This window comes from Bombina bombina, unplaced genomic scaffold, assembly GCF_027579735.1.
Source record: "Bombina bombina isolate aBomBom1 unplaced genomic scaffold, aBomBom1.pri scaffold_688, whole genome shotgun sequence".
NCBI lineage: Eukaryota > Metazoa > Chordata > Amphibia > Anura > Bombinatoridae > Bombina > Bombina bombina.
The window spans coordinates 1,343-17,860 of NW_026512612.1; the positions used below are offsets into that span (position 1 = coordinate 1,343).

General features: G+C 39.6%; 1 protein-coding gene across 1 annotated transcript in view; it reads right to left on the reverse strand.

Moving 5' to 3' along the window:
• Window positions 1–1,764: 1,764 nt before the first annotated feature.
• LOC128644427 (inositol hexakisphosphate kinase 1) overlaps window positions 1,765–16,518 on the reverse strand; it is a gene marked incomplete at its 3' end in the record, with an annotated part of 52,490 nt that continues 37,736 nt past the window's right edge. The window contains exon 3 of the mRNA XM_053697052.1: window positions 1,765–2,106. Within this exon, the coding sequence (XP_053553027.1) occupies window positions 1,765–2,106 (342 nt within the window). The remainder of the gene's footprint in view (window positions 2,107–16,518) is intronic.

Here is a 16,518-nt window from a genome sequence, read left to right on the forward strand (position 1 = left end):
GAGAGAAAAAACAAATAGTGAGCAAAGAGAGGGGAAAGATTAGTGGGAGAAACATCAATAAATTAAAATGAACAGAAAAGCAAGTGATTGTACAGTTGACTGATTTAAAAGGCAAGTATTTAAAAACATGGGCCCTTTAAAGGGACAGTCAAGTTAAAAAAAAAAAAAAATCATGTTTCAAATAGGGCATGTAATTTTAAACAATTTTCCAATTTACTTTTATCACCAATTTTGCTTTGTTCTCTTGGTATTCTTAGTTGAAAACTAAACCTAGGAAGGCTCATATGATGATTTCTAAGCCCTTGAAGGCCGCCTCTTGTCAAATGCTTTTTTATTTGCTTTTCACAACAGGGGAGAGCTAGCTCATGTGAGACATACATAACATTGTGATCACACCCGTGGCTTGTGGCAGACACTGCACTTATTGGCTAAAATGCAAGTCAATAGATAATAAATAGTCATATGATCAGGGGGCTGTCAGAAGATGCTTAGATAAAAGTTAATCACAGAGGTAAAAAGTGTATTAACATAACAGTGTTGGTTATGCAAAACTGGGGAATGGGTAATAAAGGGATTATCTATCTTTTTAAACAACAAAAATTCCCTTGAAGTCATTAAACTTTACAATTACGCTTTTTTTTTTTTTTAAATAAATACTTACATTTTTGTTACTGTAAACTTATCTGGCTTCCTCCAATCATTGTGTACCCCTTTTGGCGTCCAGCTCGTGAGGCACACACAACGATTGGAAGAAGCCAGATTAGTCATTGACCTGCTCAATACTGAAGGAGATGCAGGTGGAGGATCGTCTGTGTGTTTACAATTACGCTTCTTTTTAAAAATACTTACCTTTTTGTTAATGTAAACGTTAATGACTTAAGAGCCCATGTTTAAGAGTATTTTTAAATACTGGGCTTTAAATCATTCAACTTTACAATCACTTTAAAGGGACAGTCTACATCAGAATTTTTATTGTTTAAAAAGATAGATAATCCCTTTATTACCCATTCCCCGGTTTTGCATAACCAACACTTATATAAAATACACTTTTTACCTATGTGATTACCTTGTATCTAAGCCTCTGCACACTGCCCCCTTATTTCAGTTACTTTAACAGACATCCATTTTAGCCAATCAGAGCTGCCTCACTGGAACTCCACGTGCATTAGCACAGTGTTATCTATATGACCCACATGAACTAACACCCTCTAGTGGTGAAAAATTGTCAAAATGCCCTGAGAGAAGAGGCGGGCTTCAAGGGCTTAGAAATTAGCATATGAACCTCCTAGGTTTAGCTTTCAACTAAGAATACCAAGAGAACAAAGCAAAAATTGGTGATAAAAGTAAATTGGAAAATTGTTTAAAATTACATTCTCTATCTGAATCATGAAAGTTTATTTTGGACTAGAATGCCCTTTAAGAGACACACAGAACATTGGTAAAGACATGAACATGAAAGGGATACGAAACCTAAAGCTTAGGAGTTGGCCCATTTTTGGTTTAGAACCCTGGGTAGCGCTTGCTTATTGGTGGCTACAGTTAGCAACCAATCAGCAAGCGCTACCGACGTGCTGAACAAAAAATTAAACATAAGAGGACGAAAAATGGATAATAAGAGTAAATTAGAAAGTTGCTGCTCCAAAAATTAGGTTTCATATCTCAAACTGCAAAGTTTAAAAATAGATAAAAACATTGAGGTGGCAAATACAGCCATTCACATAAATGAGTAACCACAACAGGGGATCTTTTTTTGCCGTTCCTCACCTTTATATTCTGGGGTAAACTCCATCATTTCTGGTGGCAGAGACTCATAGAATCGCTGTTCCCGGTTGATGAGGGGCTTGCATACTGTATGGTCGTCATAGCGCATCATGCTGCTGTGACCTCCCACCTGATGAATGAATGGCTCCAGAAGGACCCCCCGGCCCCTGTCACATACAGCGCTCTTGCCGCACTTCCCCACTTCCATGGTTTGACAAACACACATTGCGTTGGGTGCACTACGCTCGGTGGGGGCATGGGGAGGGGCGCAGGGGCCAGACAACAGCACGGAAGGGCAAATAACTGGAGATGGCAAATTCTTTGCACCAAAGCTACTTAGTTGATCTGTAAGAAACCAAAACATTTCCATTATAAAGGAACAAGACAGGAATCAAATGTAACATCTTACCATGAAATGCAAACAAAACCTGAGTTTTCTCACGCATCACAAATACAAAAGGTACTTCTGTAAATGACTATATTACCTGTGCACACACAATACATCTCTGTAGGCTTCCGGTGAGATCGGTGAGGCATTTATGCACCAAGGTGTTATCGGTACAGTGTATGTGTTTGATCTGGTCTTTGGTTGCATCTTAAACACACTATGTCTTTGTCTACCTTACAGATATATGCCATGATATCTAGATTGTGCTCAGTGGTGTCGCCAACCAGCCTCTGTACTATCAGATTCCATATTAAATTCTGTAACTGTACAGCAGTGACCCCTGCAAACTGAAAATAAAACCAACAGGGCGTCTCAGATTCTCTGCTTTCTGATAGCAGGCTGACCCCATTCTCACGCCAATCTCATCGCTCCTGTGCCATCTCAGCTAGGCATCATCTGGGGATATATAAAGCTCATCTGACACATCCTAAGCCTTCTGAGCTTCTTTAAAAGGGTCAAAACCAAGGGTGGACAAACCTAGTTACAAAAGGCGCTGTCGTGACAACTGTATTATATACTCAATTAAATTAGTAATAAGGCAGCAGTGGTTGAATAGATTTGAAGAAAAATACTGAAAGGGATATAAACAAAGCCACCTTTAAAAAACAAAAAAACATAATTTATGCTTACCTGATAAATTTATTTCTCTTGTAGTGTATCCAGTCCACGGATCATCCATTACTTATGGAATATATTCTCCTTCCCAACAGGAAGTTGCAAGAGTCCACCCACAGCAAAGCTGCTATATAGCTCCTCCCCTAACTGCCATATTCAGTCATTCGACCGAAAACATGCAGAGAAAGGAAAAACCATAGGGTGCAGTGGTGACTGTAGTTCAAATGAAAAAATTACCTGCCTTAAAGTGACAGGGCGGGCCGTGGACTGGATACACTACAAGAGAAATAAATTTATCAGGTAAGCATAAATTATGTTTTCTCTTGTTAAGTGTATCCAGTCCACGGATCATCCATTACTTATGGAATACCAATACCAAAGCTAAAGTACACGGATGATGGGAGGGACAAGGCAGGTACTTAAACGGAAGTTACCACTGCCTGTAAAAAAACCCTTTCTCCCAAAAATAGCCTCCGAAGAAGCAAGGTATCAAATTTGTTAAATTTGAAAAGTATGAAGCGCAGACCAAGACTCCGTCTTGTAAATCTGTTCAACAGAAGCCACATTTAAAAAAGGCCCAAGTGAAAACCACAGCTCTAGTAGAATGAGCTGTAATCCCTTCAGGAGGCTGCTGTCCAGCAGTCTCATAAGCTAAATGAATTATGCTTTTTAACCAAAAAGACAGAGAGGCTGCTGAAGTCTTTTGACCTCTCCTCTGTCCAGAATAGACAACAAACAAGGTGAACGTTTGATGAAAACTGTAGTAGCTTGTAAGTAAAACTTTAAAGCACAAACCACGTCCAATATTGTGTAATAGACGTTCCTTCTTTGAGGAAGGATTAGGATACAAGCATGGAACAACTATCTCTTGAGTGATGTACTTGTTAGATACCACCTTAGGAAAAAACCCAGGTTGGTACGCAGGACTACCTTATCCGTACGAAGGACCAGATAAGGAGAATCACATTGTAACACAGATAACTTGGAGACTCTACGAGTCAAGGAATTAGCTACCCAAAAGGAACTTTCCAAGATAAAGATTGATATCTATGGAACAAAAAAGGTTCAAACAGAACTTCTTGAAGAACCTTAAGAATCAGGTTTAAGCTCCATGGCGGAGCAACAGTTTTAAACACAGGCTTGGATCTAACCAAAGCCTGACCAAATGCCTGAACGTCTAGAATACCTGCCAGACGCTTGTGCAAAAAAAATAGACAGAGTAAAAATCTGTCCCCTTTTAAGGAATTAGCCGACAACCCTTTTCTCAAAAACATCTTGGAGAAAAGATAATATCCTGGGAATCCAGACTTTACTCCATGAGTAACCCTTGGATTCATAACAATCAGATATTTACACCATATCTATGTTCAATTTTCCTAGAGACAGGCTTTCATGTCTGTATTAAGGTATCAATGACTGACTCGGAGAAGCCATGCTTTGATAACATCAAGCCTTCAGTCTCCAGGCAGTCCATCTCAGATTGATTCTATTTAGATGGTTGAAAGGACCCTGAGGTAGAGGGACCTGTCTCAGAAGCAGAGACCGTGATGGAAAGGATGACATGTCCACCAGATCTGCATACCAGGTCCTGCGTGGCTACGCAGGCGCTGTCAAAAACACCAAAGCCCTCTCCTGCTTGGTCTTGACCTGCGGAGGAAATCCCACTCCCCCGGAAGAAAAGTCTGACGACTTAGAAAATCCACCTCCCAGTTCTCAACACCTGGGATATGGATAGCTGATAGACAAGAGTGAGTCTCTGTCCAGTGAATTATTGTAAGACTTCTAACATCGCTAGGGAACTTCTGTTCCCCCTTGATGGCTGATGTAAGCCACAGTCGTGTATATTGTCCGACTGAGTATGATGTACCTCAGAGTTGCTAACTGAGGCCAAGTCTGAAGAGCATGGAATATCACTCCCAGTTCCAGAATATTTATTAGAAGGAGGGTCTCCTCCTAAGTCCACTATCCCTGAGCCTTCAGGGAGTTCCAGACTGCATCCCAACCTAAAAGGCTGGCATCTATTGTAACAATTGTCCCATCTGACCTGCGGAAGGTCATACCCTTGGACAGATGGACCCGACATAGTCACCAGAGAAGAGAATCTCTGGTCTCTTGGTCCAGGTTTAACAGGGGGACAAATCTGTGTAATCCCCGTTCCTCTGACTGAGCATGCATAGTTGCAGCGGTCTAAAATGTAGACGTGCAAACGGTACTATGTCCCTTGCCGCTACCATTAAGCCGATTTCATTCATGTACTGAGCCACCGAAGGGCGCGGATGGGATGAAAAAACACGGCAGAAATTTAGAAACTTTGACAACCTGGACTCAGTCAGGTAAATTTTCATTTCTACAGAATCTATCAGAGTCCCTAGGAGGGAAACCCTTGAGATTGGGGATAGAGAACTCTTTCCTTGTTCACTTTTTGCAAAATTTAAGCCAGCCATGTGGAAAAAACTTAGGCCCCAATAAGTTTTATCACCAAACATATGTTAAAAAACGATTAAACATGCCAGCAAACGTTTTAAAACACATTTTTATAAGAGTATGTATCTCTATTAATAAGCCTGATACCAGTCGCTATCGCTGCATTTAAGGCTTTACTTACATTACTTCGGTATCAGCAGTATTTTCTTAGTCAATTCCATTCCTAGAAAAATATTTTACTGCACATACCTTATCTGCAGGAAAACCTGCACGCCATTCCCCCTCTGAAGTACCTCACTCCTCAGAATGTGTGAGAACAGCAAATGGATCTTAGTTACGTCTGCTAAGATCATAGAAAAACGCAGGCAGATTCTTCTTCCAAATACTGCCTGAGATAAACAGCACACTCCGGTGCCATTTAAAAATAACATACTTTTGATTGAAGAATAAACTAAGTAGAAAGCACCACAGACTCTCACAACCTCCTATCTATGTTGAGGCTTGCAAGAGAATGACTGAATATGGCAGTTAGGGGAGGAGCTATATAGCAGCTTTGCTGTGGGTGGACTCTTGCAGCTTCCTGTTGGGAAGGAGAATATATTCCATAAGTAATGGATGATCCGTGGACTAAGAGAAAAACCCACATACTTCAGATTCCTAAATCAAATTTATGCCAACTGCCCTAACTTCTTAACTACCTGACAATGTATTTATTTTTTTGCACAAAATAATTTTTAAAAAAACATTCAAATCAGTAGAAAAAAATAATGCAACTCACATAAGATCCAATTCTCAAATTATTATTTTTTTTAAGTCACTAAACTGCCAACAAGTTCCATAAATTATTTTTCACCTACTGTCTGTACTACTTTGGTTTCTTTAAAATCTCTGGGAAAGGAATCGCTAAACAAAAAGTAAAAAAAAAAAAAAAAAAATATATCAACAGAACAAACAATATAAAGTATTGAACTAAAATTAGCAAAACAATAAACAGTTGTAAATAAATAGATGCAAAATCCTTCAATGAGTTAGAACCTAAAAGTAAAAATTCTAGGTATAGTATAAAATACATTAAAAAATATTAATGGAATTTCATGATGTTATTAGCTAGTCTGAATGAATATTTGCCCCAAAATGGAAGAGAGCATATTTCTGGCAGTCTATATTAGCCGTGGCAAAGTTTGCCTTGTACGAAACGCGTCTGTTCTGGTGCTATGGTCCCTCTGTTGCCTAAGTGTACTTTTTAGCACACGTTGTTTTGATGTGTTTTTAAGGAAGATTCAATAAACTTATACTGATATAGCTCCAACACTAAACACTCCATCTATGTTTAAAATATATTTAGAATAATATTAACCTATATCTCAAAATTCATGATTCAGATAGAGCTTACAATTATATAATTGTTTCCAATTTATTTATTTTATTAAACTCAAGCATTCACTGCTGCAAATACAGAATACAAATACATTATGATTGAGAGTCCTTAATTTTGATAAAATACCCATGTAAATATTAGTTGATTGAATAATGGACGCTGATACACCCTGCTATATGTCATATTAATATCCAAAATACAGTACAAGCTAACCACAGATGCTGCAGCAGGAAATGATCTGACAGACAAACTGCATGGCTAGCTAAGCTTGTATAAAAGCACAAATCAAATATAAGAAACCCCCCCCCCCCCCAAAAAAAAGGTAAAATATATATTTTAATCAATTTAGGTTAAATTATTCAATTTGTGCTTTGGCCAGCTTAAATGGACATTCGACCCTAAATAAATGCTTTACTGAATTATGCATTCAACTAAAAGAGTAGTCTGAGAATAACATGAAGATGCAATGTTTAACGTTTAATTGTTTAAATAGTGACAAAATAAGTGTAAAGTTTTAGTGTCTATAAAACACTGGGAGCTGCCATATTGTAACTTAGGTTATCTTCTCTGCTGTGGCCAATAAGGGACAGTTATAAGTAGGTCACTAGAGTGTGCAGCCAATGGCTGTGTGGAATATATGTGTTCTGCACTTTCTTTTGCAACAGGAACCGGAAAAAGGGAGAAAAAAAAAAAAACTACTGCATATTTGCAATTCAGAGTAGGTGTTAAATTGTCTTTTTTATCATGCACTTGTTAATTATGCAATTCTAGAGTATTGAGTGGTCCTTTAAATAGCAAATCCCTTAGTTTTGTATTATACCCTACAAATGGGCACCAAAATTAGATAAAGCGCAAGTGTCCTTGTATTGTGACAGAAGAATGTGATAAATAAAATGCTAGAGAATAAGCTAAATGTTTATTTTATAATAATTAATAAATATATTAGCTATGTCTTTAAGAGGATATTTTTGAGCTGCCCGGAAAGCAATCTCTTCGTGTTGCTTGCAAACATTTCTAGGAATCCATTTTTAGCGCCCATGGACAAAAATATCTAGAGAATTATGGGAATGTTTGTGTGGCAGGGGGTGGGTTATACCTGCCCTAAATTCAGACTCACAGAGCCCGCCACCCACGTTTACTGTCAGCACCTGATAATAATAATAAGATTATAGGTCTGGTGAGAGCAGCAGTTGTTGAAGGTGAGTGATCTACTTTAGAGGTCGACAAATTTACATTAAGATTATTTAGTAGGTGACATTGGTTATTTTTTAAATGTGTAAAGGAACAGTTAACACCTAGAGATTTGTATAGAAAAGGTTTAGTTTTGTGTAATGAAATGACTTTGCAATAAATTGTTTACTTTGCCCCCTTTTCACGTAATTTAGCTCTGAAATTCAAGCAATTTCTAATACTCTGGACTTGAAATGAACCTACTGGTTTTTCAAGGCTAACTCTGCTAGATATCTGTACCTAATTTGCTTTAACCGATAACAACTGCAAATACATGTCTGGTCGTCTGATGACTAAAGCCCAGATTGGCTTCTCTAAATAAAAGGTAAATAGTGGGAGACTTGGCTGATGCTTTTTCTTTAGCAGCACAACAGACATGTAAATATATTGTAATTACAAAGGTGTTTACCGTCCAGTTAAAAGGGACATTTTTTTTTATTTTTTTTTTGTTATAGGTTTTGCTTATTTATTTTTTAATAACATTGCTCTGATTTTCAGACTTCTAACCAAGCCCCAAAGTTTTAGGAGAATACTGATGTATACCTACTCCAGCTTGCTCCTGTTTGTGTAAAGGGTCTTTTCATATGCAAAAGAAGGGGGAGGGTCTTATTTCCCACTTGCAGTGGGCTTTCCAGCTACCTTTTCAACAGAGCTAAACTGAGAGCTTCTAAGTAAGTTTTGGAACAGTTTTATACTGGATTTTTATATCAGTATTTGTGCATCTTATTCTTTATAGTAATGTCTATTAGATTAGTCATATGAAAATTGGTGTATACTGTCCCTTTAAGGGAAGATTATCAGATAGATAAATGGGGGGACAGGGACGACAAACAATAATAAAATATAAAAAGTCACCTGAAGTTCATTTAGTAGAATTAAAGCTTTTCAGGAGAACATGTAAATACCAGAATACCATGAAGTATCTAAGCAGGAAGTATTTTGCATGTGTCCTCGTATAACCCTAGCTGCAGTCAGTGCAACCTCGGAAACATGCTCTCATGACTAAATACCTTGTTCCTCTCAATCACATCCTCTAACTAACCAGGATGTTCTCTTTAAAAGGGACAGTAACTGTAAATCTTTTAACCGCTTATGTGATTTCGGTTTGCACTTAAGTATTAAGAGAGAAAACGCTCTGGTTTCACAAATAGCATCTACCGAAACTGTCTGGCGTAACTACAGCAAATGATTACATGCTCGCTGTCTGTAAGAAGGACATGGCAAAAATATTTTAAAACTTTTCTATAAAACTACTCCTAGGAATCATTTCTAAACCTTAATGTGATATTTTTCATCATTTGTTAATTTGACACAGAAGTTGTGTATTTATTTTATTATATACCAGCTTCTTTCACTTTGCAATAATACATTAGGTATAAATAAAATGCTCTAAAATATTAATCCCTCCTATAAAAATCAGAAGCAATTCTTAAAAAGGGACAGTCTAGTCAAATGTAAACATTTATGATTTAGATAGGGCATGCAAGTTTAAAAACTTTCCCATTTACTTTCATCATTAAAATGTGATTTGCTCCCTTAGTATTCTTTGTTGAAAGAAAAACCTAGGTAGGCTCATATGCCAATTTCTAAGCCGTCTCAGCGCATTTTGACAGTTTTTCCACAGCTAAACAGCACTAGTTCATGTGTATCATAGGTAACATTGTGCTCACTCCCATGGAGATATTTATCAGTCAGCACTGATTTGCCAAAAATGCAAGTCTGTCAAAAGGACTTATATAAGGGGCAGTCTGCAGATGCTTAAAAACAAGTTAATCAGAGGTAAAAAGTATATTAATATAACCGTGTTGGTTATGCAAAACTGGGAAATGGGCAATAAAGGGTTTATGTATCTTTTTAAACAAACATTTCAAGTAGATTGTCCCCAGATAGAGCATACGATTTTAAACATTATCAAATTTGCTTCATTCTTTTGGTATCCTTTGTCAAAATGAGCATCAATGCACTACTGGGAGCTAGCTGAACACATCAGATGAGCCAGTAACAAGAGGCATGTATGTGCGGCCAGCAATCAGCCGATAGCTCCCAGAAGTGTATTGCTGCTCCTCAGTCTACCTAGGTTGTCCTAAGTAAATTGGAAAGTATTGTGATGTACAGGGTTAACCAACCCTGCAACAGTCCCTTGTTTATCACAAAAACATAATTTATGCTTAGCTGATAAATACCTTTCTTCTGTAGTGTGATCAGTCCACGGGTCATCATTACTTCTGGGATATTACTCCTCCCCAACAGGAAGTGCAAGAGGATTCACCCAGCAGAGCTGCATATAGCTCCTCCCCTCTACGTCACTCCCAGTCATTCGACCAAGGACCAACGAGAAAGGAAAAGCCAAGGGTGAAGTGGTGACTGGAGTATAAATTAAAAAAATATTTACCTGCCTTAAAAACAGGGCGGGCCGTGGACTGATCACACTACAGAAGAAAGGAATTTATCAGGTAAGCATAAATTATGTTTTCTTCTGTTAAGTGTGATCAGTCCACGGGTCATCATTACTTCTGGGATACCAATACCAAAGCAAAAGTACACGGATGACGGGAGGGATAGGCAGGCTCTTTATACAGAAGGAACCACTGCCTGAAGAACCTTTCTCCCAAAAATAGCCTCCGATGAAGCAAAAGTGTCAAATTTGTAAAATTTGGAAAAAGTATGAAGCGAAGACCAAGTTGCAGCCTTGCAAATCTGTTCAACAGAGGCCTCATTCTTGAAGGCCCAAGTGGAAGCCACAGCTCTAGTAGAATGAGCTGTAATTCTTTCAGGAGGCTGCTGTCCAGCAGTCTCATAAGCTAAACGAATTATGCTACGAAGCCAAAAAGAAAGAGAGGTAGCGGAAGCTTTTTGACCTCTCCTCTGCCCAGAGTAAATGACAAACAGAGAAGACGTTTGTCGAAATTCCTTAGTTGCCTGTAGATAAAATTTTAGAGCACGGACTACATCCAGGTTGTGCAGTAGACGTTCCTTCTTTGAAGAAGGATTTGGGCATAAAGAAGGAACAACAATCTCTTGATTGATATTCCTGTTAGTAACTACCTTAGGTAAGAACCCAGGTTTAGTACGCAGGACTACCTTATCCGAATGAAAAATCAAATAAGGAGAATCACAATGTAAGGCTGATAATTCAGAGACTCTTCGAGCCGAGGAAATAGCCATTAAAAATAGAACTTTCCAAGATAACAACTTTATATCAATGGAATGAAGGGGTTCAAACGGAACGCCCTGTAAAACATTAAGAACAAGGTTTAAACTCCATGGTGGAGCAACAGTTTTAAACACAGGCTTAATCCTGGCTAAAGCCTGACAAAAAGCCTGGACGTCAGGAACTTCTGACAGACGTTTGTGTAACAGAATGGACAGAGCTGAGATCTGTCCCTTTAAAGAACTAGCAGATAAACCCTTTTCTAAACCTTCTTGTAGAAAAGACAATATCCTAGGAATCCTAACCTTACTCCAAGAGTAACCTTTGGATTCACACCAATATAGGTATTTACGCCATATCTTATGGTAAATCTTTCTGGTAACAGGTTTCCTAGCCTGTATTAAGGTATCAATAACTGACTCAGAAAACCCACGTCTTGATAAAATCAAGCGTTCAATTTCCAAGCAGTCAGCTTCAGAGAAGTTAGATTTTGATGTTTGAAGGGACCCTGTATCAGAAGGTCCTGTTTCAGAGGTAGAGACCAAGGTGGACAGGATGACATGTCCACCAGGTCTGCATACCAAGTCCTGCGTGGCCACGCAGGTGCTATTAGAATCACTGATGCTCTCTCCTGTTTGATTCTGGCAATCAATCGAGGAAGCAACGGAAAGGGTGGATACACGTAAGCCATCCTGAAGTCCCAAGGTGCTGTCAGAGCATCTATCAGGACTGCTCCTGGATCCCTGGATCTGGACCCGTAACGAGGAAGCTTGGCGTTCTGTCGAGACGCCATGAGATCTATCTCTGGTTTGCCCCAACGTCGAAGTATTTGGGCAAAGACCTCCGGATGAAGTTCCCACTCCCCCGGATGAAAAGTCTGACGACTTAAGAAATCCGCCTCCCAGTTCTCCACTCCCGGGATGTGGATTGCTGACAGGTGGCAAGAGTGAGACTCTGCCCAGCGAATTATCTTTGATACTTCCATCATAGCTAGGGAGCTTCTTGTCCCTCCCTGATGGTTGATGTAAGCTACAGTCGTGATGTTGTCCGACTGAAACCTGATGAACCCCCGAGTTGTCAACTGGGGCCAAGCCAGGAGGGCATTGAGAACTGCTCTCAATTCCAGAATGTTTATTGGCAGGAGACTCTCCTCCTGACTCCATTGTCCCTGAGCCTTCAGAGAATTCCAGACGGCACCCCAACCTAGAAGGCTGGCGTCTGTTGTTACAATTGTCCAGTCTGGTCTGCTGAATGGCATCCCCCTGGACAGATGTGGCCGAGAAAGCCACCATAGAAGAGAATTTCTGGTCTCTTGATCCAGATTCAGAGAAGGGGATAAGTCTGAGTAATCCCCATTCCACTGACTTAGCATGCACAGTTGCAGTGGTCTGAGGTGTAAGCGTGCAAAGGGTACTATGTCCATTGCCGCTACCATTAAGCCGATTACCTCCATGCATTGAGCCACTGACGGGTGTTGAATGGAATGAAGGGTGCGGCAAGCACTTTGAAGTCTTGTTAGCCTGTCCTCTGTCAGGTAAATCTTCATTTCTACAGAATCTATAAGAGTCCCCAGGAAGGGAACTCTTGTGAGTGGAACGAGTGAACTTTTCTTTTCGTTCACCTTCCATCCATGTGACCTTAGAAATGCCAGCACTAACTCTGTATGAGACTTGGCAGTTTGAAAGCTTGAAGCTTGTATCAGAATGTCGTCTAGGTATGGAGCTACCGAGATTCCCCGCGGTCTTAGTACCGCCAGAAGAGCACCCAGAACCTTTGTGAAGATTCTTGGAGCTGTAGCCAATCCGAATGGAAGAGCCACAAACTGGTAATGCCTGTCTAGGAAGGCAAACCTTAGGTACCGATAATGATCTTTGTGAATCGGTATGTGAAGGTAAGCATCTTTTAAATCTACAGTGGTCATGTATTGACCTTCTTGGATCATAGGTAAAATTGTCCGAATAGTCTCCATCTTGAACGATGGAACTCTTAGGAATTTGTTTAGGATCTTTAAGTCCAGGATTGGTCTGAAAGTTCCCTCTTTTTTGGGAACCACAAACAGATTTGAGTAAAACCCCTGTCCCTGTTCTGATCGTGGAACTGGATGGATTACTCCCATTAACAAGAGCTCTTGTACGCAGCGTAGAAACGCCTCTTTCTTTGTCTGGATTGTTGACAATCTTGACAGATGAAATCTCTCTCTTGGAGGAGAGTATTTGAAGTCCAGAAGGTATCCCTGAGATATTATCTCTAGCGCCCAGGGATCCTGAACATCTCTTGCCCAAGCCTGGGCGAAGAGAGAAAGTCTGCCCCCCACTAGATCCGATCCCGGATCGGGGGCCCTCAATTCATGCTGTTTTAGGGGCAGCAGCAGGTTTCCTAGTCTGCTTGCCCTTGTTCCAGGACTGGTTAGGTTTCCAGCCTTGTCTGTAGCGAGCAACAGCTCCTTCCTGTTTTGGTGCAGAGGAAGTTGATGCTGCTCCTGCTTTAAAATTACGAAAGGAACGAAAATTAGACTGTCTAGTCTTGGCTTTGTCCTGAGGCAGGGCATGGCCTTTACCTCCTGTAATGTCAGCGATAATCTCTTTCAACCCGGGCCCGAATAAGGTCTGCCCTTTGAAAGGTATATTAAGCAATTTAGACTTAGAAGTAACATCAGCTGACCAGGATTTTAGCCACAGCGCCCTGCGTGCCTGAATGGCGAATCCTGAATTCTTCGCCGTAAGTTTAGTAAGATGTACTACGGCCTCCGAAATGAATGAATTAGCTAGTTTAAGGACTCTAAGCCTGTCCGTAATGTCGTCCAGAGTAGCTGAACCAATGTTCTCTTCCAGAGACTCAATCCAGAATGCCGCTGCAGCCGTGATCGGCGCAATGCATGCAAGGGGTTGCAATATAAAACCTTGTTGAACAAACATTTTCTTAAGGTAACCCTCTAACTTTTTATCCATTGGATCTGAAAAAGCACAGCTATCCTCCACCGGGATAGTGGTACGCTTAGCTAAGGTAGAAACTGCTCCCTCCACCTTAGGGACCGTTTGCCATAAGTCCCTTGTGGTGGCGTCTATTGGAAACATTTTTCTAAATATCGGAGGGGGTGAGAACGGCACACCGGGTCTATCCCACTCCTTAGTAACAATTTCAGTAAGTCTCTTAGGTATAGGAAAAACCTCAGTACTCGTCGGTACCGCAAAATATTTATCTAACCTACACATTTTCTCTGGTATTGCAACTGTGTTACAATCATTCAGAGCCGCTAACACCTCCCCTAGTAATACACGGAGGTTTTCCAGTTTAAATTTAAAATTTGAAATATCTGAATCCAGTCTGTTTGGATCAGAACCGTCACCCACAGAATGAAGTTCTCCGTCCTCATGTTCTGCCACCTGTGACGCAGTGTCTGACATGGCCCTAATATTATCAGCGCACTCTGTTCTCACCCCAGAGTGATCACGCTTACCTCTTAGTTCTGGTAATTTAGCCAAAACCTCAGTCATAACAGTAGCCATATCCTGTAATGTGATTTGTAATGGCCGCCCAGATGTACTCGGCGCTACAATATCACGCACCTCCCTCTGAGCGGGAGATGTAGGTACTGACACGTGAGGCGAGTTAGTCGGCATAACTCTCCCCTCGTTGTTTGGTGAAATTTGTTCAATTTGTACAGATTGATTTTTATTTAAAGTAGCATCAATACAGTTAGTACATAAATTTCTATTGGGCTCCACTTTGGCATTGCAACAAATGACACAGGTATCATCCTCTGAATCAGACATGTTTAACACACTAGCAAATAAACTTGCAACTTGGAAATACAATTCAATTAGAATAATATTAAAACGTACTGTGCCTTTAAGAAGCACAGAAGATCTATGACAGTTGAAAATTAATAAATTGAAACAGTTATAGCCTCAATCTTTGTAAACAACACAACTTTAGCAAAGGTTTAATCCCATTAGCAAAGATAACAAATTCTGAAAGCAGGAAACAAATTACAGAATAAACTTTTATCTCAGTCAAACTATAATTCTCACAGCTCTGCTGAGAGAAATTACCTCCCTCAAAATAAGTTTTGAAGACCCCTGAGCTCTGTAGAGATGAACCGGATCATGCAGGGAATACAATGAGTTGCTGACTGAAATATTTGATGCATAGTAAAAGCGCCAAAAAACGGCCCCTCCCCCTCACACACAGCAGTGAGGGAGAACAGAAACTGTCAGAAAACAGATTAAGCAACTGCCAAGTGGAAAAATAGTGCCCAAACATTTATTCACTCAGTACCTCAGCAAATGAAAACGATTTTACATTCCAGCAAAAACGTTAAACATAATCTCTAGTTATTAAACAGCTTTATGTATTTCTTACAGTGTAATTCTAGTGAAGTACCATTCCCCAGAATACTGAAGTGTAAAGTATACATACATGACATTATATCGGTATGGCAGGATTTTCTCATCAATTCCATTGTCAGAAAATAAAAACTGCTACATACCTCTATGCAGATTCATCTGCCCGCTGTCCCCTGATCTGAAGTTTACCTCTCCTCAGATGGCCAAGAAACAGCAATATGATCTTAACTACTCCGGCTAAAATCATAACAAAAACTCTGGTAGATTCTTCTTCAAACTCTGCCAGAGAGATAATAACACACTCCGGTGCTATTTTAAAATAACAAACTTTTGATTGAAGATATAAAACTAAGTATAATCACCATAGTCCTCTCACACATCCTATCTAGTCGTTGGGTGCAAGAGAATGACTGGGAGTGACGTAGAGGGGAGGAGCTATATGCAGCTCTGCTGGGTGAATCCTCTTGCACTTCCTGTTGGGGAGGAGTAATATCCCAGAAGTAATGATGACCCGTGGACTGATCACACTTAACAGAAGAAAATGGTTAACCAACGGTTTCCACCTTAAAGGGACATTAAACACTAAATGCATGCTAGATAGAATGATGCATTCAAAGAAAAGATTAGTCCATGACCAACATGTAGATGTGTTTTATAAAGTTTTATTAGCTGTTTAAATGCTGACAAAATAAGTGTAAAGTTTTAGTGTCTATAAAACAATGAGGGCTGCCATGTTGTAACTTAGGTTATCTTCTATGCTGTGGCCAATTAGGGACAGTTATAAATAGGTCATTAGAGTGTGCAGCCAATGGCTGTGTGGAATATAACAGTGTTCTGCACTTCCATTTCTAACAGGAACTTAAAAGCTCACAATTTCAGAATGGAATTACAGACAAAGAGGACAAAATAAATAGTGAAAGTATATTGTTTTATATATACAATTTATCATTTTATATTACCATCTCAAAGTGTTTAATGTCCCTTTAAAGGGACATTATACACTCATTTTTTCTTTGCATAAATGTTTTGTAGATCTATTTATATAGTCCATAAAGTTTTTTTTGTTTTTTTTTAATGAATAGCTTATTTTTAAATAACATTGCTCTGATTTTCAGACTCCTAACCAAGCCCCAAAGTATTATGAGAATACCGTCAGCTACCTTCT